This window comes from Salvelinus sp. IW2-2015, linkage group LG19 (assembly GCF_002910315.2).
Source record: "Salvelinus sp. IW2-2015 linkage group LG19, ASM291031v2, whole genome shotgun sequence".
NCBI lineage: Eukaryota > Metazoa > Chordata > Actinopteri > Salmoniformes > Salmonidae > Salvelinus > Salvelinus sp. IW2-2015.
In genome coordinates, this window is record NC_036859.1 from 3,273,335 (window position 1) to 3,295,575 (window position 22,241).

General features: G+C 43.2%; 1 protein-coding gene and 1 long non-coding RNA gene across 2 annotated transcripts; one reads left to right on the top strand and one right to left on the bottom strand.

Moving 5' to 3' along the window:
• Positions 1–317: 317 nt before the first annotated feature.
• LOC111979638 (uncharacterized) lies at positions 318–4,218 on the bottom strand. The gene is made up of 3 exons (XR_002879347.2): positions 4,015–4,218; positions 3,132–3,170; positions 318–645 (listed from the first exon to the last, which is right to left on the bottom strand). It is a non-coding gene; the product is annotated as an uncharacterized lncRNA (long non-coding RNA).
• A 1,425-nt stretch (positions 4,219–5,643) lies between these two features.
• Positions 5,644–21,273, top strand: LOC111979538 (protein AKNAD1-like). Its single transcript, XM_070449060.1, has 16 exons — positions 5,644–6,028; positions 6,243–7,606; positions 7,696–7,770; positions 7,918–8,035; positions 8,400–8,536; positions 8,629–8,688; positions 8,865–8,998; positions 9,348–9,531; positions 12,813–13,119; positions 13,235–13,361; positions 13,503–13,756; positions 15,719–15,862; positions 16,184–16,282; positions 16,425–16,542; positions 16,728–16,890; positions 17,197–21,273. The coding sequence occupies exons 1-16, from the start codon at positions 5,809–5,811 to the stop codon at positions 17,365–17,367; spliced, it is 3,675 nt and encodes a 1,224-aa protein (XP_070305161.1). The 5' UTR covers positions 5,644–5,808; the 3' UTR covers positions 17,368–21,273.
• The last annotated feature ends 968 nt before the right edge of the window (positions 21,274–22,241 follow it).

A 22,241-nucleotide genomic window follows, 5' to 3' on the forward strand; every position in this document is an offset into this window, starting at 1 on the left:
CAGGTGGGACGGTAGAGAGGTTAACAACTTCAGTTAAATGGAAGTGGGAAACCTAGCCTAGCAATTCACACCCGGAACCTACATGGGAAAGCTGATCTCATCCCATGTGACAGACCTATGAGACACCAGTATGAAATCTAGGCCACTTGGTCTACTGTGTACATGTATAAAATCCTACACATCAGTTCTGTTCAATTCTTGTCCCAACACTTTTTTTCTCTCTCACTAGTATGAAGGAAAGTTTAAAGCAACCGTTCTAGGCCGTACATGAAACAAAATGTTGACCAAAGATTGAGACAGTATAATGCAAGGGGATATGAGTAGGTTCATGCCTACCTGTAGCGGACATGATAGGACTGGTCCTCATCAACAATGCTAACCAAAGAGCCAACGGAATCCATTGAAGATTTATAAGTGGGACGATCCCAGTTTAAATCCCAAAAATGTTGGTAAAAACAAAAGTGGAAAACATCTGATGGTCCAGGAGAACTAGTCCTAAAATTCCCCTTGTGCTCGCCTTTGATTGACCTCTTAAGCTGACACGTAGCCCCAGGAATGACAGAGAGATCCTCAGAAAGTGTTGTCCGTCAGGCTACAGTTTGAGCTTGGCTTGGCAGTGCCAGCACAGCTCTCCTCAGCAGCCCTCTGTGAAGAGAACACAAGATGCTGTGTGTAAAGCCTCCTGACCACACGACACCATGGCAACACCCACTAAACAGCGTGACAAGAAAGGCAGGTAGGGGGTGTGAGAGAGGAGTGGATAGGCGATGGATGGATGGGTTGTGGCAGCCAAACCACACGCAAGCTGTCAATCACTGACTCAACCATGAATGCTCTGAGGTGTGCTAGGCTCTACCGGAGGGTGAGGATACAGCTAGCCTAGGCAAGCAGAGAAGCAGGGAAGGATTTTCACCAATCACAACAGATACATTTAATGCTTTATGCAAATCATTGGTAGGCAAAATAGAACATGTATCCACCACAGCAAAGATAATTGTAGATTGATTGATATGTTATTATTTAGTGAGAAATAGGGAAAGTAGCCTGGCCGCAGACTCAAAACAAGGCCTGTACAGTGAAGACTTGTGGAAATTCCATTGTAAGTACAGTGATAAGCAAGTCTAGTATGTAAGGTACAGCACCAGAGCAAGACCAACTGCCACCTCGTTCCCACATGCGGTCAAGTAGGCCCCCTCTTTACCTACGCACACATTTTAGTAGTAAACAGGTTTTCCCAAACCCAATTTAGGCTACTACTACACATCAAGAGCAAGATCATTACAAATGTAAAGGACAGTATTCAAATGTATGCTGCAGGTGCATATGAATTGAGGAATTTTAAAATTGTGTATTTATTGGTGGATAGAGGAATATTCTGATAGTAGATTAGCAAAAAAATTGTATCACAACAGCTTGTAACCAAATGACATTCACAAAGATTATTGAAAGACTTTCTTAATCCAGGAGTAATCAACTTTCAACCTGGTTGGGGATAGTCCACCATAAACCTCCCCTTTGTTGATCTGCTCGTTGGATACAGCTTAATAAAACCACTGCATCATCACAATTTGAAGCAAAATTGAAAGACTCAGTGGTCACATGAAGATCAGAGGTCAGAGAGCAGCAGAGCATTGAATTCACTCCAGAACACCACCGTCCTCAGTTTAACCCCTCACCACTAAAACCCCGGCAGGCAGCAGAGCAGACATGAGAAAGACTTGCACCCCTCAGCCAAGAAGGATAGGAGGTCATAGCAACAACTGTGATCAGCAAAAAAACCTTACATTAGGCTACTTCTTCTGGAAACAACTGTATGTTAATAAGGCCGGTGCACACAAATCTCATGTAATTATATAGTGCCAATCCTTCCCTTTCATTAGGGATTGAGGCTTGCACAGATGCCTCCTGGTGTATGCAGAATTTACACAAGTGATGTCGGCATGGAAATGGGTTTGGCAGCTTGACTTTAGATCCCTTTTGATTACAGTGAGTAACATAACTTTGGGGTACTTCTGAGCTCTCTCTTTAACTGTGTTAGGGCCTAGCCTACATGATGACCTGCAGAAAGTGTTTGTGAATTCTTTTCGTGGACAACCTAGATTCAGGGACTGGCCGGCGGGCATCCACGCCACAGAGCAGAACTGTAACCAAAAAGCGCTGGTTGTCACATCAGGGGGGAGGCCAGAATCTGACAGCCACACCAAGGTGGAAGTTATTTCAGCACAGTTTTATATTTCACTCCACAATCCCATATCGTAGCCACAATGAGTATACAGAAAACCTCATTTTGGGAACGTTGTAGACAGCTTATCTTTGGAGCAACTATTTGTAGCAAGCTTATCATTGCATCCATTTGGGATCAATGATCCCCAAATCTTGGAGAACAAAGCTATGAGAACTAGGTCAGCTCTGCTGTTTAGTGGCCAGGTTAATGTGAACTACTTTAATCCAAAGTGGAGCCTGCTTGTGTTTCGGGAATCTGTTCCCGAACTACATACAGTACATGCTTGTACATATGCTTACGCATGAGGCCTTTTCCAGTAGTGTGCGCCAAATGGGAAAGGGAGATACCTAGTCAGTCGTCCAACTGAATGTATTCAACGGAAATGTGTCTTCCGCATTTAACCCAACCCCTCTGAATCAGAGAGGTGCGGGGGGCTGCCATAATCGACATCCACGTCTTTGGGGCCCGGAGAACAGTGGGTTAACTGCCTTGCTCGGGGGAAGAACGACAGATTTTTACCTTGTCAGCTCGGGGATTCGATCCAGCAACCTTCCTCTTACTGGCCCAACGCTCTAACCTGCCGTCCCTGGTGACAAAGCTGCACTCTGTATGAAGTAGTGGTTAAAAGGACAAGTGATCTACTAATACAGCGCAGCTGCGGTAACAAAAGCAGTCATTTGAAAGGCCAGCTTCACAGGAAGCTCCCACATCACACACTGGACTGTCACCATGACCTCATCTTTAATGTACTCACAGGGTGATCTATTGTGTCTTTGTGTCCACATCCTCTTATTAGCCAAGCAAACATGGAAACACCAAAGCAGCATAAAGCCTGATAGCAGGGATACAGCCAGCAAATCACCATCAAAACAAAAGGGACAGATCTAGAAAGAGAAACAGTCCTCACCTGAAATTATTCAGTGCTGGGATTGGGACTATGAGAAACCTGGTAAAAAAAAAAAAGATTGTGACATAGCTAGATTATTTTCAATAGTTGAATATTCTTCTAGTCCTACTGGTTTCTTTTAGGCATATATCTAGCTAGCCTAGTGTCCTAATTAATTTCCAAAATGAGATTAAGTTATGCCATGATTTCCCAGTAAAAATAATTTCCATTGCACTTTTACAGTAACTAATTTAGTAAACTGTAGGTGTTTTGTACACGAGACAGACAGGCAATTCCACGATAACAGAATGATGCTGAGAACTATTTAAAAAGTAATTTCAAACAAAAACAACTGTGCATAGTTGCAAACCATACAACTATGCACAAGGACTACTTTTAGCAATTTCCACTGAGAATTTTACAAAAACACATTTACTCGAAGTTTGGTAACATTATTACAGAACAAACCGCACAACCCGGCATTCTGTTACCAAACTTTGCATACGTTAAAAAATATATATAATAATCAGATTAACTGAAATCGGAGCCTTATCACTTTCACTGTTACCGTGGATTTGCAAATAATGACATAGAAAATATTTATTTTGACTAACATAAGGCGTTCCCCAAATGGTGAACTCGGTTCTTTTGAAAACTTCAGTCACCATCTGACAGATTTGATCAGCAAATCAAGTGAGAAAGCCACCTAACTGTTAACGTTAGCAAGTTAACAAGCCAGTTCTAACCATCTTGCAAGCTACAACCAAAACCATATCTATATTTTGTATTTATCTTATAACTAAAAGGGCTACACTATGGGTACACAACCAGAGAACCTCTACAACCTGTTAGCAAGCTAGCGTTACTGTAATTAGCTAACTGGGTAGCCTAGCAGTCCACTTACTTTAGGCGGTCCAGTTCGAACAACGGTTTTACTCCCCTTTTCGATACTTCGACGGCAAATAAAAAGTCCAGTTTTATTCTACAACAACAAACCTAAGTTCTTAGCTATGAATTCGGCACTTTGATAACCTAGCTAGCAATAAAGTTTTGGCTAGCTAACTTCGATGAGTGGTTGGGGAATTTAGCTACTGTTACTCTGTGTTGTTAGTTCAGTAGCCAATCAGCGAAGCAGATTCAAAGATAGCCACGCCCCAAATAACCGTCTCTTGGACCGTACAGCCATTGCTCTGGACCAATGACATTTGAATAATGAATGTGTCAACTGTACGATGAGTCATTCATGTCATCTTCATGCAGCTGCAAAGTGTCAAATGGGTCAGCAAAAATGATGCTATCATCAGCAAACTAAAACAAAGATAGTCGTTTTTTACTGTAACGGCATTTACTAATGCAAACATCTCCGTTTTGGGGCTGGAAATTAGTAAGTAAACTAACCAGCATCGACTGCCTGACAAAACTGCCTCAACGTTAGTTGCACTGTTGAAGAAAGTTAGCTAAGTTAGCTGATAATGTTGAGGCTAGCCGCTAGCAAACTAACAAGCGACGTTACTATTGTTTAAATAAATTGAGAGGTGGTCAAAACACACAAGTGTTTTCAAAAGCTCTGCGTTTGTCAGCAGCAGGGGGAGAAGAGTGAAGTGAGCTCGCTGCTCCCCCATGCTTTTTTGAGAATTTTTCAGGAGTCCTGAAGCAACCAAACTCCTCGCGTCAAGTCCAGACGTTCAGCGATACAATGTACATTATTGATGAATCCACAGGTATTAACCTGCCCTAGAGCTTGAAACAATGTGACATACGAAATAGGAACTGGTGTGTTAAAGATCACATACGAATCAATTATGTGTAGGAGAGAACACATTCTAAACAGATGAGATTGTCAAAGCTGAAGTTGGACTGCTAAGGGCCAGGTCAGGTGAGTTTCAGTAGGTACAGGACAGACAAATGCTGCTAACTTTAACTTAGCAGCACGGGTAGAGGTAACGTTAGCCTTATAAATAGAAGCGTTACTCCACGTTCATGATATTAGCCTAATAAACATTTACATTTGGATATTGTCTTTTTTATTCTTTACATAAATAAAAAATGCCAATATCCATATGTAAATGTTTATTATTAACATCATGAATTTGGCATACCATTTATAGGGTTAGTTTAGAGATTATTTTAAGAGGTTGCACCGACTGTATGAGACCTTTGAGAGAGAGGTTAGTTATCCTAATATAATTGTACTTATACTGGCTTAGTAAGTGCTTGTGAACTTATGACATACTTGTTATGTTGAAGAGCAAGTTTATATAGTCTCTCACATTACTCATACATGCACCCACAGACACATATTGTAGGTTAGGCTGCTCTCTCACTCATATGCACAGGTACTCTCATACTCACACACAAACCTACCCTCAAACACACACACACAACACTCACGCCTACACAATGCATACAGATTCTTGAATAATTGAGATGAACACATCTTGATCTATTGTTCTCGGTTCACCTGTCTGCGTTGCTAAGGAATGAACAGGGCCATTGTCCTCCTCTTCCCTTTTCCCTCTATCTGCAGACCGAGGCAGACGGGACCCGGGAGACCAGAGTCAAGGCATCGGTGGAAAACTGGGCCAGAGAAAGGGCTCCTTTTAAGGAGGGGACCGTTTTGAGGGAGGAGGTAAGCATTGGGGAAGTTGTTGAAGCCGTGGGCTAGCACAGCATCAGGATAGTTCTGAGTGAGGAGCACATGGAAGGGGATCCCCAAGATCAAGAGGAGGATTCTGAAGCCCAGAGGAGAGCCTCTTCCCCTCAGTCCTCTGTGCTGTGGGAGAAGTGTATCCGGCAGAGTATCTTTGTGGACCTGAGTGAGGATGAGAGTCTCCACTTCAGTGACCTGGAGGGCTCCTTCACGGTGCATCTCTCCCAGGCAGAGTCGGCTGTCTCAGGGAACAGCATCCATCTCAGTGGTAAGACTTACGCTGTCAACTTGCTCTTATACCTGTCTAGTAACCCTGTAATTACTCTAGAAACACCATTGTTATACTTTAGCAATTGCATTGTAAAAAAATATATAACAGCCGTAAGGTAAGCTATGTAACAATATCATGCCAATCTATAAAATGACTGTAGCATACTGTTCCTATGAATACTTCACAACTTCTTACTCTCTGTCATTCATAGAGAACTTAGAGCTGTCAGTGTCTGACTCTGGGGAGTCCTCCACAGAGAGCAGTAGCTGTGTCAGTGGCCAGAGTGAGAGAGTGGTGGAGGGTAAAACCAAGAGCAGTGGGAAGTGGGTGTCTGCCCAGAGACCCAACACCGAGCAGGAGCAGACCATCTGGGAGTATGAGAACCCAGGAGACACCTCCGATGAAGAACAGGAGGACCTTCCACATGACGGGGACCTGGGAAGCCAGTACATTAACCCCACAACCAATGACAGTGACAAGTCTGAGGAGAATTGCAAAATAGCTGATGTTCTGTCAAAAGACCAAGCTGGAGCATTGCATTCAGGACACAATGTTAGAGATCATTTTGACTTGCCAGCAATGGTTGGAGAGGTCAATATCATACAAGGTCACATGCAAATTGAAGTCAACACTATGAACCATGTATCTATAACTCCACCCGAGGGAGAGGGTAAAGGAGCTTTTTTTGACTCTACAAAACCAGAGGCTGTTCCCACATGCAGTAGTCCTGTCCGTAAAGTCCCACACCCAGACATCACCCAGCTGCTGCTCCGTCACTTTTCCCAGGATGAGCTGTTCTGCTCAGGCAGTCTGATCGAGGCAGAGACCCTGCCGGAGGTGTCCCTTCTGGAGAGCATGGACGAGACAGTGCTGAGCAGGGGCCCTTTGCACAGTAGCACAGGGAGCCCCAATAATAATAATAGTGGAGGAGCCCCACGACGCAGCAGCGCAAGGGGACCCAGCAGCGAGAGTGAGAGGAGTCAGAGCCTACAGGAAGAAGATGAAGGGAAGAGTGTTCAAATGAGTCCAAGAAAAAACCTGGAGGAGAAAAATGGAAAAGGGACTGCCTCAGAGGGAAAGAACACACGGAGTGCTGAGTCTTACAACAGTGACGTCAACTCTCCTCAAAATAGTGGCATATCAAACAGTAAAAGTGAAGTCTCTGAACAGGACAGTAATGATAGCAGTAATGGTTCAGACCTAACCAAAGAGGAAGATGAGAATGATGAAGATGAGGAGGAAGACCAAGTCTATAGAGGTCCCCTGGTCAGAACCAGGTCTTTCAGCGAATTAAAGTATGGACAGGGCCAAGTACACTACCCACTCCCTGACTTCTCCAAGGTGGCCCCCAAAGTGAAAATCCCGAAGAGTACCAGCGTTCCGGTGAGACCTGTCAGCCATTCTCCCAGCTTCCTCAGAGCTGAGTCCTCGCCAGGCATGCTGGGTAAGTCCTCTGCTTTGGAGGTGATCCACAGAGTGATGGAGGACTCTATTCAGCCCTCAGAGAGACCCTACGTGTTCAGAGACCAGGACAAACAGACAGAAACCTCCCCAGGACTGGTGCGTCATCTACAGGTGGGTCATCATGTTCAGTAGTATAGCTCGCACACCTCTATACAAATGCGTCATACATCCTTCATCCAGAAGACATCTTTCTCTTTTAGGCTGAATACGATAAACTTATGACTAAGTATGCAGAGGCTGAGAACCTCATTGATCAGATGAGACTGGGGACAAAAGTAAGTCTTCAGAATGTTTTCTCTTTTTAAACACTTCTTTCTCTTTGGTCTTTCTGTTCTTTCATCTCATTAAATATAGCCTTAAGATAGCCTTCTTATTCTTGTCAATTTGGACTGAATTTATCTCAAAATGTGTCAACAAATTAGAATCAAGCGCCCTCTGACCTTACCCTGGATTTTGACTGTGGTGACCAACAAGACCTTCCGGGTCCTGGTGGAAGCCATTTTGGATCTATGCTCTTCCCCAACCCCCCATCTCCTACAGGCAAGATGCTGTCTCTGACATCTGATATTATGACGGGTCCTCGCTCTGTTACAAATTACCTGGCCAAGAGCCACCGGTTTCCTTAGTGGCAAATGGGGTCGGATGACATAAGATTCCGGTTACACTCAAAGTCACAACTAGTCTGTCATTAAGAGTGAGGATGACACAAATATATTATACAACCAGTTTACATGAGATGATGCGACCTTATCAATGACATTAGTAAATTCCTCATTAAATTAAAACAATTTCACACAAAATCATCATCAATTAGAAATAACATACTTTCCATTTTCAATGCTGTAGAATTTAGGCCATAACATACGTTCGATCTGCATCGTTTCAGCTTTTTTTGTGTTTGCAGGACAATTTACTGATGGTCCAAACCAACAAAACCACTCTAAACAGCCTAGCACTTCTCCGACCCAGACGGACCAACAGAGTGAAGGGGAAAGGATGACCAGGGAGTTGAGGGATATTATCAGTCAGTTTTTGCTGAAGGTAACCTGGAAAACACACCAAAGCTGTATAGTGGTGCATTATCACCCATCATTTAAATGATACTGAATTATAAACACTTATTTTTATTACAGGTGGATGAATTCAAAACGTGTCTGACCACAATGTCAATTGCTATTGAAGAGCAAGAAATGGTAAATGGATCTTCGTTACTTTAAAAGTATTTTTCTGTTCAGGACTGTATTCTGGGTGATGTGATTCTAAAGAAGTTGTAACAATTGTAACTTATAATAAGAGTTGATTCTCATTTCCTTTATTCTATAAGCAGAGTGTGTTGTTATGGAATTCATAACGTTGTGTGGTTTTCCAGGTGTTTAAAAGTATGATGGATTCCCAGGACCAGCTGGAGAGGCAGTACATCAGTAAGAAGGAGGAGCACAGAACTCTGGAGATGCAGAACTACTTTGGCCTGGCCAGGAACACAGGCCAGTTCGACCCCGAAAGGTTAGAGGTCAACTGATATATGTTATTGTGTGTGAGGAGTTTGAGTTAAACAGTATGTCTGCGTGACTCACACTATAGGGCCACCCAGAACTGTAATGTGCTGGCTCGGCTATTTTCTTTTCACATAGACCATTCCCGCGCGGTTTCAGCAACAATGGTAGATGCGTAACTAGGTCAGCTCAGTAGCCTACAGCTTGGCTTGGCACAGTTTAGCCCTAAAGTGTGTGTGAATTAGGCAGTTCTGTCTAAAACCAGAAACAAACTGACACCCAGGCTAGGTTTGTGTAGAATTCAGCATGATGTGAGGGGTATTTTATGCACTTCATCGGTTCTTTTTGTTTGTGTGAAGGCAGGTGGAGGGGGAGATATTCAGGATAGGGATGCGTCTAGAGGACATTAAAGAGCTGATTGACAGGAACGTGTGTGAGCAGCAGCTCTCCCCACCCCACTCATCCTCCACACTCCTGTCACTGTGTGGGGGTCTCAGTCTTCCTGGTCTGCTCACCCCCTCACTTCCACCACCCATGCATGAGGTAACACACTCACTTACTCATAGCATAGCTGTTCATTCGCTGCTTTGCCCTTTATTTGCTTGCTCACTCTTTCACTCACTCACTCACTCAAATACCTTAATGATTACTGCATAAATGCATGTACGTACAAGCCTTTTACCGAGTAGTTATATCGATTATTGCACTGTTAGTTACACTGGTATAAGCCTCTGTAATGTTAGGCGTGCTCAACTAAGGGAGTAATTAATTGCACCATCTACATTTCCTTCATCTTAAATGCATACATGTGAGACGTGTTTGTGTGAGCAACATAAGCTTTGGATGCACGTGTTCTGTGCAGCAGTAGTCCTGATGAACAGGGCTACATTTCATTCCCAAAAGTTGCGTCCTCGCCTCGGCCCCCCGTTCACTCCCCCTCGCAGATTTGATAGGACTGAGTAGTTGAAAGCGATATGGTGTAAACTAGGAGGAACAATACCTTATCCCCATCTGTGGAGGGGACAACTTTTTAGAATGAAATGCAGCCCAAGTCCTTGTTTTGTAAGTGGAGGCGTGTCCAGCGCTCTAATTGAGTGACAATAATTTCCGATGTCGCTCATGTTTCACAGTGAGGACACATTAGCTACTCAAAATGTGTTCTCCTCTTATCAACCTCTCTGTGGTCAGGGTCTCACATTACAGATTCCAGGCCCCTGTTTTTCCACTGGAGGTTATGAGACAGTGGAGAGGGAGGAAGAGGAGGATGAGGAAGAGGCCAGAGAGGTCCATGGACATGATGGTTTAGACCAGAGCTGTGATCTCACACCTGCTGACCCCCAACTGAACAGCACAGGACACAGCAGTGTCAGTCTACGGTACTCATCACACATCTCTGAGTTGCTCCATAGGCCTGTAAATTCATGGGTTTCTTCAATGTGTACCATCTACATTCCTGCAATACTACATGTGTACCATCTACATTCCTGCAATACTAAGCTGTAGGTAGCCATCGTAGCATTCGTGTGCATAGTGGAGCTACAGCTGTGTTAGCCATCTTACTGATTCCTGCGAATCCTGACATCTGTGTACCATCTACATTCCTGCAATACTACATGTGTACCATCTACATTCCTGCAATACTACACTGTGTACCATCTAACATTCCTGCAATACTACACTGTGTACCATCTACATTCCTGCAATACTACACTGTGTACCATCTACATTCTTGCATACTACACGTGTACCATCTACATTCCTGCATACTCACTGTGTACCATCTACATTCCTGCAATACTACACTGTTGTACCATCTACATTCCTGCAATACTACACTGTGTTACCATCATCATTCCTGCAATACTACACGTGTGTACCATCTACATTCCTGCAATATCACACTCTGTGTACCATCTACATTCCTGCAATATTACACTGTGTACCATCTACATTCCTGCAATACTACACTGTGTACATCTACATTCCTGCAATATTACACTGTGTACCATCAACATTCCTGCAATAAACTGTGTCCATCTACATTCCTGCAATACTACACTGTGTACCATCTACATTCCTGCAATATTACATTGTGTACCATCTACATTCCTGCAATATTACACTGTGTACCATCTACATTCCTGCATACTACACTGTGTACCATCTACATTCCTGCAATACTACACTGTGTACCATCTACATTCCTGCAATATATCAACACTGTGTACCATCTACATTCCTGCAATACTACACTGTGTACCATCTACATTCCTGCAATACTACACTGTGTACCATCTACATTCCTGCAATATTACACTGTGTACCGTGTCTACATTCTGCAATACTAACACATGGTGTACGCATGCTGACAATTTCCTGCAATACTACACTGTGTACCATCTACATTCCTGCAATACTACACTGTGTACCATCTACATTCCTGCAATACTACACTGTGTACCATTTACATACAGTACTTATGTTTTTATGCCTTATGACCCCAAGTAGAAATCCTGTCTTGGGGAGTGATATTATCTGTCATTTCCATGACATTGACATCAATGGCAAGTTATTGTACCTGTGGTACATGAATGGCTTTAGATTCAGATAGTCAGATAGTCATGTAGACTGTTGATGGATGCTGTGAGTGGAGAGTATGTGCTTGTGTGCGCGTGTGTGCATGCTTGTGTGTGTGTGTGTGCATATGTCCATGTGTGCTGATATCAGGCACGCTTCTGGCCCTCCCATGGGGGATAATGTTCCATCCAGGCACAGAGGGGGTGTTGGGTTCCGTTAGAAGTAGGAACAGTTTGTTTTAGTCGCTGTGTTTCTGTCTGTTCCCCCGGAGGCTCTCACAGGGCTCCCTGGAGACACTGGACATCACCAACACAGAGGAAGAGGAGGAGGAAGAAGAGGAGAGGAGCTGGACCTGCTCGGGCCTATCTGAGGGGATAGCTCGTGATCGGGTTCTGCAGTATTTGGCTCTCCAGAACCCGGGATTTCGAGACAGATTGTGGACACCTGAAAGGTTAGTGTTTTGGCATTTGAGTGTACTGTACTAGATAAGTAAACAAGCTAACCAATTCAATATTCACCTCAACACAACTCTTTTCTTTATAATGTATCACATGTGCATAATGTATGGACCACACAACTAATCCCCACTCTATAGTGTAATTGATACAGTTGTGGTTATTTGATGTGGGGATTTCAGAAATACCATAGTAAGAGATGGTGTACTGTCTCATATTCCAAAACTGACACGCCAAACATTCCTGAAAGGTCTGTGGGACAAGTATTTACCAATGAAACCTGTCTTCATCTTTTTATTTTGACCGTGTATTGTTGTCGTTGTTACTGTAGCCTGCAGCAGAGTCCCCTGAGCCCAGACTGTGACCTGGGAGGGAGTGTGAGTCTGGCTGTAGAGGTTTCCTGCTCCTCTTATCTGAAGAGCCAGTCCCAGAGCATCACAGACCACACTCTCACCACTTCCCAGGTAACGTCATCTTCTATGACTTATATTAGCTGTCCCATGTTTAGTTCTGTATTTACTCTAACTCCCTAGCCAATACCACAGACTATTGTAATATTGTACATTAGCTACATGGATGTTACATTGTTGTTGCAGAGAATAGTGAGTCCAGAGACAGACAGTGGGTTAGGGAGCTCTGACTTGAGTCTCCAAGCCACAGGACTATCTCAACCAAAACTCCATACAGAAAGGTACAGGCACACACATCCATACAACTGCTTACAGGCTAACTGAAAAAGTCAATGTTTCATGTATGTTTATTATGTTGTTACGATCCAACCTCAGGCTCCAGTTCCAGCCTGATGGGAATTCTAGTCCTATCAGTATGAGTGACAGTGAAGGCTCCTGCGCCAACCTGCAGACCACTATGCATCAGCCTGTACAGGTGGGAGAGAGGAGACCCAACCCGCAGATAAATGTCCATTCGGCTGGGCTGACAGGAAAAGGGACACCTAGCCTGCAGTCTACTGTCCATCTGACTAGGGATATTGGAGAGAGGAGACCCAGCCTACAGACACCTGCTCAGCTGCAGCTTTGCACCACTGCGGTGGACCACTGGGTGACCAGCACTACTCAGAGTGTACCTGCCGGACTGCATGGTGAGTGATGAGGAATCACAGAGTGCCTGCTGTGGTCGTAGTGAAAGTATAGACATTATTCAGTAGACAGTTCAGCAGGGAAAACACTGAACTAAATGCTCTAATGTACACACAGAGGGTGAATCCCACACTACCAGTCAGCTCAGTCATCACGGCCCTGACTGCCAATTAAAAACCTCCCATAGCATCACCATGGATATGCCACAGAGAGACTGCCACTCCCACACCTGTTCCTGTCACGGGTTAGTCTAAAAGTACTGAGTATTCAACTCAAGAGGAAACTTTATCATATGAAATTGGTAACCAGGTCAGGCTGCCAGGTAATACCTCATAGAGGCAAAAACCTATTGTTTTTGAGTTGGCCAACCCCTCTCTCTCTCCAGTTCGGCCATCCAGGCCCTGCAGTCGGAGGTGTCCCAGCTGAAGAGAGACCTGGAGGAGGGTCTGGTCCAGCTGCCACACCTCTCCCAGAGGATGGATTACCTGACCTCCAGATGCAGGCAGAACAGAGACAGAAGGCCCAAGACCCGGCCCAGAACACACCACAAACCAGCAGGGAGCAGACAGAGTCTGACCAACACCAACTACAAGATAGAAGACTGGATCTCCTCAGATATGGACCCCAGCAAGAGCAAAGGTACCTTACTAACCGGGTTAATGTACTGGGAGTAATCAAAACCAAGTTGTTAACAACAACGTTATTTTGCATCAGGGTTGATGCCTGCCTATGTCTAATGCAGTAGTACAGGGTTCCCAAATTGGCAGCAGACTTGATTTGACCCCCCCCCCAAGTTTTATGAACAAAAATTAAAAATACTAAAATAAAATCACCGGGAAATCAGTTCCAAGTGATTTTAACTTAGGAAATCTGTTCCCAAGTATTCCCACACATACATTTAGAGGCATATGTGATTGTATCCCAATGTAATAATGGTTTAAATAGAAAAGGTGTATACAGCAGTAGTTACAGTATATACAATGCATTCGGAAAGTATTCAGACCCCATGACTTTTTGCACATTTTGTTACGTTGCAGCCTTATTCTAAAATGGATTAAATTCAAATTCTCAGGAATCTACACACAATACCGCATAATGACTAAGCCAAAACAGTTTTCTTGACATTTTTGCAAATATATTAAATATTTAAAAAACAAAATACCTTATTTACATAAGTATTCAGACCCTTTGCTATCAGACTCGAAATTGAGCTCAGGTGCATCCTGTTTCCATTGATCATTCTTGAGATGTTTCTACAACTTGATTGGAGTCCACCTGTGGTCAATTCAATTGATTGGACATGATTTGGAAAGGCACACACCTGTCTATATAAGGTCCCACAGTTGACAGTGCATGTCAGAGCAAAAACCAAGCCATGAAGTCGAAGGAATTGTCCGTAGAGCTCCGAGACAGGATTGTGTCGAGGCAGAGATCTGGGGAAGGGTACCAAAACATTTCTGCAGCATTGAAGGCCCCCAGAACACAGTGGCCTCCATCATTATTAAATGGAAGAAGTTTGGAACCACCAAGACTTCCTAGAGCTGGCCGCCCAGCCAAACTGAGCAATCGGGGGTGAAAGGCCTTGGTTAAGGAGGTGACCAAGAACCCGATCGTCAGTCTGACAGAGCTCTAGAGTTCCTCTGCGGAAATGGGAGAACCTTCCAGAAGGACAACCATCTCTGCAGCACTCCACCAATCAAGCCTTTATGGTAGAGTGGCCAGACGGAAGCCACTCCTCAGTAAAAGGCACATGACAGCCCGCTTGGAGTTTGCCAAAAGGCACCTAAAGACTCTCTCAGACCATGAGAAACAAGATTCTTAGGTCTGATGAAACCAAGATTGAACTCTTTGGTCTGAATGCCAAGAATCACTTCTGGAGGAAACCTGGCACCATCCCTACGGTGAAGCGTGGTGGTGGCAGTATCATTTCAACGGCAGGGACTGGGAGACTATTCAGAAATGAGGCAAAGATGAACGGAGCAAAGTACAGAGAGATCCTTGATGAAAACCTGCTCAAGAGCACTCAGGACCTCAGACTGGGGCAAAGGTTCACCTTCCAACAGGACAATGACCCTAAGCACACAGCCAAGACAATGCAGGAGTGGCTTCGGGACAAGTCTCTGAATGTCCTTGAGTGGCCCAGCCAGAGCCCGGACTTGAACCCGATCTAACATCTCTGGAGAGACCTGAAAATATCTGTGCAGCGACGCTCCCCATCCAACCTGACAGAGCTTGAGAGGATCTGCAGAGAAGAATGGGAGAATCTCCCCAAATACAGGTGTGCCAAGCTTGTAGCGTCATACCCGTTAAGACTCGAGGCTGTAATCGCTGCAAAAGGTGCTTCAACAAAGTACTGAGTAAAGGGTCTGAATACTTATGTAAATGTTCTATTTCCATTTTTTATTTGTAATATATTTGCAAAAATTTCTAAAATCCAGTTTTTGCTTTGTCATTATGGGGTATTGTATGGAGATTGATGAGGTTTAAAAAAAACAACAATTTAATACATTTTAGAATCAAAATGTGGGAAAAGTCAAGGGGTCTGAATACTTTCTGAAGGCGCTGTATATGTAGGTCATTGTATGTGGTCGTCTTCTCTAGGTACAGACAGTGTGGAGTCGGACCGGTCTGGGATCATGTTACCATTCCACAGTACACCTCTAGGTGGCAGGAGAGGGAGCAGCAAGCCCTACTCCTGCTCAGATGGACCAGTGAAACCCCAGAGCAAAAAACACTTGAATACAGGTTGGTGGTGCTGGTATTGACTTTCTGCTTATGGGTGTAAAATAAAAGGAACAATTGCAAAAACAAGAGGGATTCTTACATTATATTAAACAAAATATTAAATCATTTGCTGAATTAGATTTTGGTCCTTCAGCTTGCAGAATTTGCCTTAAAGTTGAATTTGGTGGTCATAAAGGCAGTTGTGTGTGTTTCTACATGTAATTGTCTGTTGGTGTTATGTATTATGTCATGTTTTATGTGGACCCCAGGAAAAGTAGCTGCAACTTTGGCTGTAGCTAATGGGGATCCTAATAAAATACTAAATACTAAAATCCCTTTTAGCATCAGAGGAGAACCGTTCTCTGGAGACCTCCAATCTCACCCATCCCAGTCCTCCAGCACTCTGGCACTCATACAAGAACTTCAGCTACAGATCTCCACGTAAGGACCAGCCCACTCCTACCCCTGTGACACTGCCATGACTGTGTATCATTCTGACTACTCTACCCAGTTCATTTTAACATGTAAACATTGAACAGATTCGTCGGGGTTGCGATGTTGATTCTGTCTTTTTTCATTGTAGCACCACCAGGTGACATGGAGAATGTCTACTCTAAGGGCAGGTATCCTCTCTCCTCTCAGCCTCTCCAGAAGCCTCTGTTGCAAGTCAACTATGGCTCCTCCTGCAGTTTACCTGCAGGGTAAGATATGGTTTCATCATTTATTGCCATAATCTATTTGCCTTATTTGAATCCATATTTATCCTCCATATTGCTTGAACCTTCATCAGTGAAGGTGAAAGAGAGAAGAACTGAGATGCTTCCTAGGGTTGCCTACTCCTACACTACTGTACTCATGCTCTCGCTCTTCACCGTGGTCTCAACAGTTTCAAAGTGCGAGAGCAGCAGTCTGTCTCCCACCATCGGAGGCGCTCTACCCAGTCAGACTCAGCACTGCTGCCCAGCAATGTGTACTTTCAGCGGACCTTTCCCCCAGCTCTCAGCCCCCCCAGGACTGGGGGCAGAGCCAGCAGGCACAAAGCCAGCAAGGTGAGGCTGGCCACATGGAAAGTATTATTTCATATCAATGGGTACCAGTAGGGTTTTACTTGTATTTACTGATAAATTATTAGTGGTACTGTTAACTTGTAACAAATTAGCACATCTGGTACTTGTACTGGACACTTTGTTTTGTGTTCAATTTTATTTTACAAAGAATTGTAATCCTAAAAGAACCAAGGAGCTTTGTGTAGGTTATTATCATTTCATGTCATAACCGTTTTCTATGCCTTTTGTAAGTAAATAAAAGGTGACTGAGATACAAGCGTAACCTTAAACTGTTGTTGTTTGTCTTAGGATGAGGATATCAACAGGACATTGGACAGGGCTATCGAGGCAGCCCGCATTATGAAGAGGACCACTGATAGGATGGCCAAGAGCCTGTCAGCTGACCTTGCCAAGGTTGAGCTGTATAGGAAGTTACACGGCTTTCACCCATTGACAGGGAGGAACAATACTGGCTCATAACACCCTAATTGACACACTGGAGATACTGCTGCTACTATAGAGCTGGTCCAGGATTAGCTAACCAGTGAATTTAGCAGGGATTGTTTTGTATACAGGTGAAGTCAGGAAGTTTACATACACCTTAGCCAAATACATTTAGACTCTGTTTTTCACAATTCCTGACATTTACTCCTAGTAAAAATTCCCTGTTTTAGGTCAGTTAGGATCACCACTTTATTTTAAGAATGGGAAATGTCAGAATAATAGTAGAGAATGATTTATTTCAGATTTTATTTCTTTCATCACATTCCCAGTGGGTCAAAAGTTTACATACACTCAATTAGTATTTTGTAGCATCGCCTTTAAAATTGTTTAACTTGGGTCAAACGTGTTGGGTAGTCTTCCACAAGCTTCCCACAATAAGTTGGGTGAATTTTGGCCCATTCCTCCTGACAGAGCTGGTGTAACTGAGTCAGGCTTGTCGGCCTCCTTACTCGCACACACTTTTTCAGTTCTGCCCACAAATTTGCTATGGGATTGAGGTCAGGGCTTTGTGATGGCCACTCCAAAACCTTGACTTTGTTGTCCTTAAGCCGTTTTGCCAAAACTTTGGAAGTATGCTTGGGGTTATTGTCCATTTGGTAGACCCATTTGCGACCAAGCTTTAACTTCCTGACTGATGTCTTGAGATGTTGCTTCAATATATCCACATAATTTTACTTCCTCATGATGCCATCTATTTTGTGAAGTGCACCAGTCCCTCCTGCAGCAAAGCACCCCCACAGCATGATGCTGCCACCCCCGTGCTTCACAGTTGGGATGGTGTTCTTCGGCTTGCAAGCCCCCCCCTTTTTCCTCCAAACATAACGATGGTCATTATGGCCAAACAGTTCTATTTTTGTTTCATCAGACCAGAGGACATTTCTCCAAAAAGTATGATCTTTGTCCCCATGTGCAGTTTCAAAACGTAGTCTGTCTTTTTTTATGGTGGTTTTGGAGCAATGGCCTCTTTCTTGCTGAGCAACCTTTCAGGTTATGTCGATATACTTTCAGGTTATGTCGACTCATTTTATTGTGGATATAGATACTTTTGTACCTGTTTCCTCCAGCATCTTCACAAGGTCTGGTTTGCACTTTTTGCACCAAAGTACGTTCATCTCTAGGAGACAGAACGCGTCTCCTTCCTGAGCGGTATGACGGCTGCGTGGTCCCATGGTGTTTATACTTAAGTACTATTTTTTGTACAGATGAATGTGGTACCTGCAGGCGTTTGGAAATTGCTCCCAAGGATGAACCAGACTTGTGGAGGTCTTAGCTGATTTCTTTTGATTTTCCCATGATGTCAATCAAAGAGGCACTGAGTTTAAAGGCAGGCCTTGAAATACATCCACAGGTACACCTCCAATTGACTCAAATGATGTCCATTAGCCTATCAGAAGCTTCTAAAGCCATGATATTATTTTCGGGAATTTTCCAAGCTGTTTAAAAGCACAGTCAACTTAGTGTATGTAAACTGCTGACCCACTGGAATTGTGATAGTGAATAAGTGAAATAATCTGTCTGTAAACAATTGTTGGAAAAATTACTTGTGTCATGCGCAAAGTAGATGTCCCATCCGACTTGCCAAAACTATAGTTTAACAAGAAATTTGTGGAGTGGTTGAAAAACAAGTTTTAATGACTCCAACCTAAGTTTATGTAAACTTCTGACTTCATCCCCTTCCCTACCAGTTGCCCCTGGCTGCTGCTGTTCTAAGTGCTCCACTGGCCTGCTGGTCTCATCTGTCCTCCTCCTTGGCTCATCTGAAAGGTAGCAAGATAGAGGTGCAACTTGTCACTGGTTAGTTTAAGGGAAACTGCAGTTCCTGATTTGGACTCGTTTTAGGTTTGGGTCATTAAGAAATGCTAGTGGCCATGACTGAACTCAAACGTGAGTTGGTTTTCGGGTGTGGTTTGATGTGGATGTCTCGTGTGTGTTCGCAGGTGGTAAGAGTTAGTCAAATTATTTCACCAATACCTAGTCAGTTGTACAACTGAATGTGTCTTACACATTTAAACAGCCCTTCTGAATCAGAGGGGCTACCATAATTGACATCCATGTCTTCTTCGCCCAGGGAACAGTGGGTTAACTACCTTGCTCAGTGGCAGAATGACAGATTTTTACCTTGTTAGCTCGGGGATTCAATCCACAACCTTTCAGGTTACTGGCCCAACGCTCTAACCACTAGGCTACCTGCCGCCCCAATTAGCTTCAGCTGGCTGGTGTGTGACCTTACTTTGACTAGCCTATCTCCGTGGCTAGTTAGCAACCCTCAATAAATTACACAATGTAAATTAGACTATTTTCATGTTCCACACTGTTACGTACACCTCTTGGAGGGACACCCTGCTACAACTCAACTCCCTGTGGAGTGAAAAAAAGGTATGTGATTGTAGGTGTTGCTGGTTTTGCTGGTTGCTGGTAAGGTTGACAGAGGCAGAGAATATTACCATTTACAGGGAATTTATTCTTCCTTCACACTGTAAGGTGGGGAAAAGGGGCTGGACAGAACCAAAGCAAAGAAACTAAAAGTTAGTTTCCCCTCTCCTACCTTACCTGCCTACCCACTGGTTACCTATTCTTAACGCCACCTGGCGCGCTAACCAAAATACAGAGGGTGGTCCGCCCAGGTCTTACCTAGTGTGCATAGTCATAGTAAATACTACAGGTATATGTATGCCTGCAAGACTCTTGCCTAAACACTCCCTAGGTCCCTTCCCCCCCTGGGAACAAATGAAACAGAATAATTCACCAAACTTGGTGAACAACTTGAATAAACCAAAAACACTAGGTATTACGGTATACACATACCTCTACAGGAGCGGCTACAAAACACTTCACAACACTTTCTAACCAACACAGCACATACATACTCTCTCCTAACAAAGGAACACTGCATTTTCAAGCTGCAGAGGGAGTCGGTAATTGCAGACAGCTGTATCCCCTGACGAGAGGGCGGGGTCAAAACTCCAATTAGTGATGGGCCGACCAATCAGCTGTTTTGGAATCCAGGAAGCCATTTCCTGAAATACACACACACACATATACACAAACCCACAACAACACAGAAACTGGGGAACGTAACACACACATTTTTGTTTTCTCATTAAATGCTTTCAATATTTGTACATGTACGTCTACAATTTATAGTTTGTTTGAGGGTTTTAAGTCATTTGGAGTTTTTGGAATTTTAACATATTGTCCCATGTACATTGTGTAATTTACAGATGGTACCTAACTACCCCATAGGGATATCCAAAGTCAACCCAAATTTACCACTGGTATTAAGATTGGGTCGCATTCAGCTGAACTGAACTGATGATTACTTGTGTGCTGCCATGTGGGCATGATTGAAACGAATCCAACCTTAATTTACATTGTGATGCAGTCATGACCACAAGTCTCACAAAACTTTGTTTTGGACGAGACTGGCTCTATGACCAAAATTATCCTATTTAAACTTTGTAGTCAATTTTGACAGTGGAATAAATGTTTCTGACTCACACCGATCCCACATAGGCTGTTTTCTAAATGAGAAGGTGATTTTTAGGGGCAGTTGCTCTGTAAAGTTAATGCATACTGACACGACCAGGGAATCACATTTTTCTTAACAGTTGAAAGTGTCTGCATAACAGTGCAACACAACTCCAAACATGACAGATGAGAAGCTACATAGCCCCTAGGCTATATGAATATATGAACAACAAAAAATACCTGTTGAATTGAGTAAGTTATAAGACGTCTATGATTCATTTTATCCATTCTACCAGCTAATGTGAGATTTTTTGATTACATAACATTATATAACTTAAGGGCCTATGTATTTTCAATGTTTTGTTCACCCACAATCTAACCACAAAGCTTGTCATCTTTTCCCCTGTCTTTCTGGCTGACCCCTTCTAAATTCAAGTTCAACTTTGTTTATTTTTCATATATACATGGAGTAAGTACACAGTGAAATTAAATGCTTACTTGCATGTTAACCTCTAGAAAATCCCCCCCCAAAATTACAATTAAATAGCTAAGTGAATAAAAGAGTAATAAAAAGAAAAACTAATATTTTACCAGTTTAATAATGGGCTTTTTTTTTTTAAACAAATAGTTACATAGCCTATATGGAAATAACAAACATGAGCCAAGCATTTTTACCTGTAGAATGGAATAGGTTATAAGACCTCTATGAATAATATAATTTAGTCAATTCTACCACATCAACATTTCTAACGTTAAACAGGGTTAACTATAATGTTGTAGTGAAGTTCAGCTTCAGTCCACAGGGGGGCACTCTGTGACTCAGAAGATATGTGCTTCAGTCATAAAAACGTTATCTCATCTCTTTGGTCTCAGCTAGCTAGCCAGTAGCTACCCTAGTGGATAGCCAGCCAAGATAGCTACAGATGTATTTTTTATTTAACCTTTATTTAACTAGGCAAGTCAGAAACAAAACCTATCAAATTCACTATCTAGAAATAAACACTAATATATACACTAAATAAATACTTTATATCATGACTTATATCAGCATCCTTAGCTTGCCCATTCACTAAATATACTGTTAAATAACTCTGACTGACACCCAATAGCGTAAGGATGTTGAGCTCTAGTTTATTAGCATTAGCAAACAATTATGCTGAGGGAGACTAGCTAGTTATCTACCAGCAACCCTGCACAAACCTGTGGCTAACTCTGCTGCTGCTTTACTTTGACTTTCTGGCTGTTCTGCCCTCTCCACCTCATTCACTGCTGCCTCAACCTGCTAGTTTTTTTGCAACTCTTTTGGAAGTTCAGAATATCCAGACTCTGACTGAGTGAAAGGCATTTTGCTAAGTGATGACTGACATCTAACCGGTGCTGTA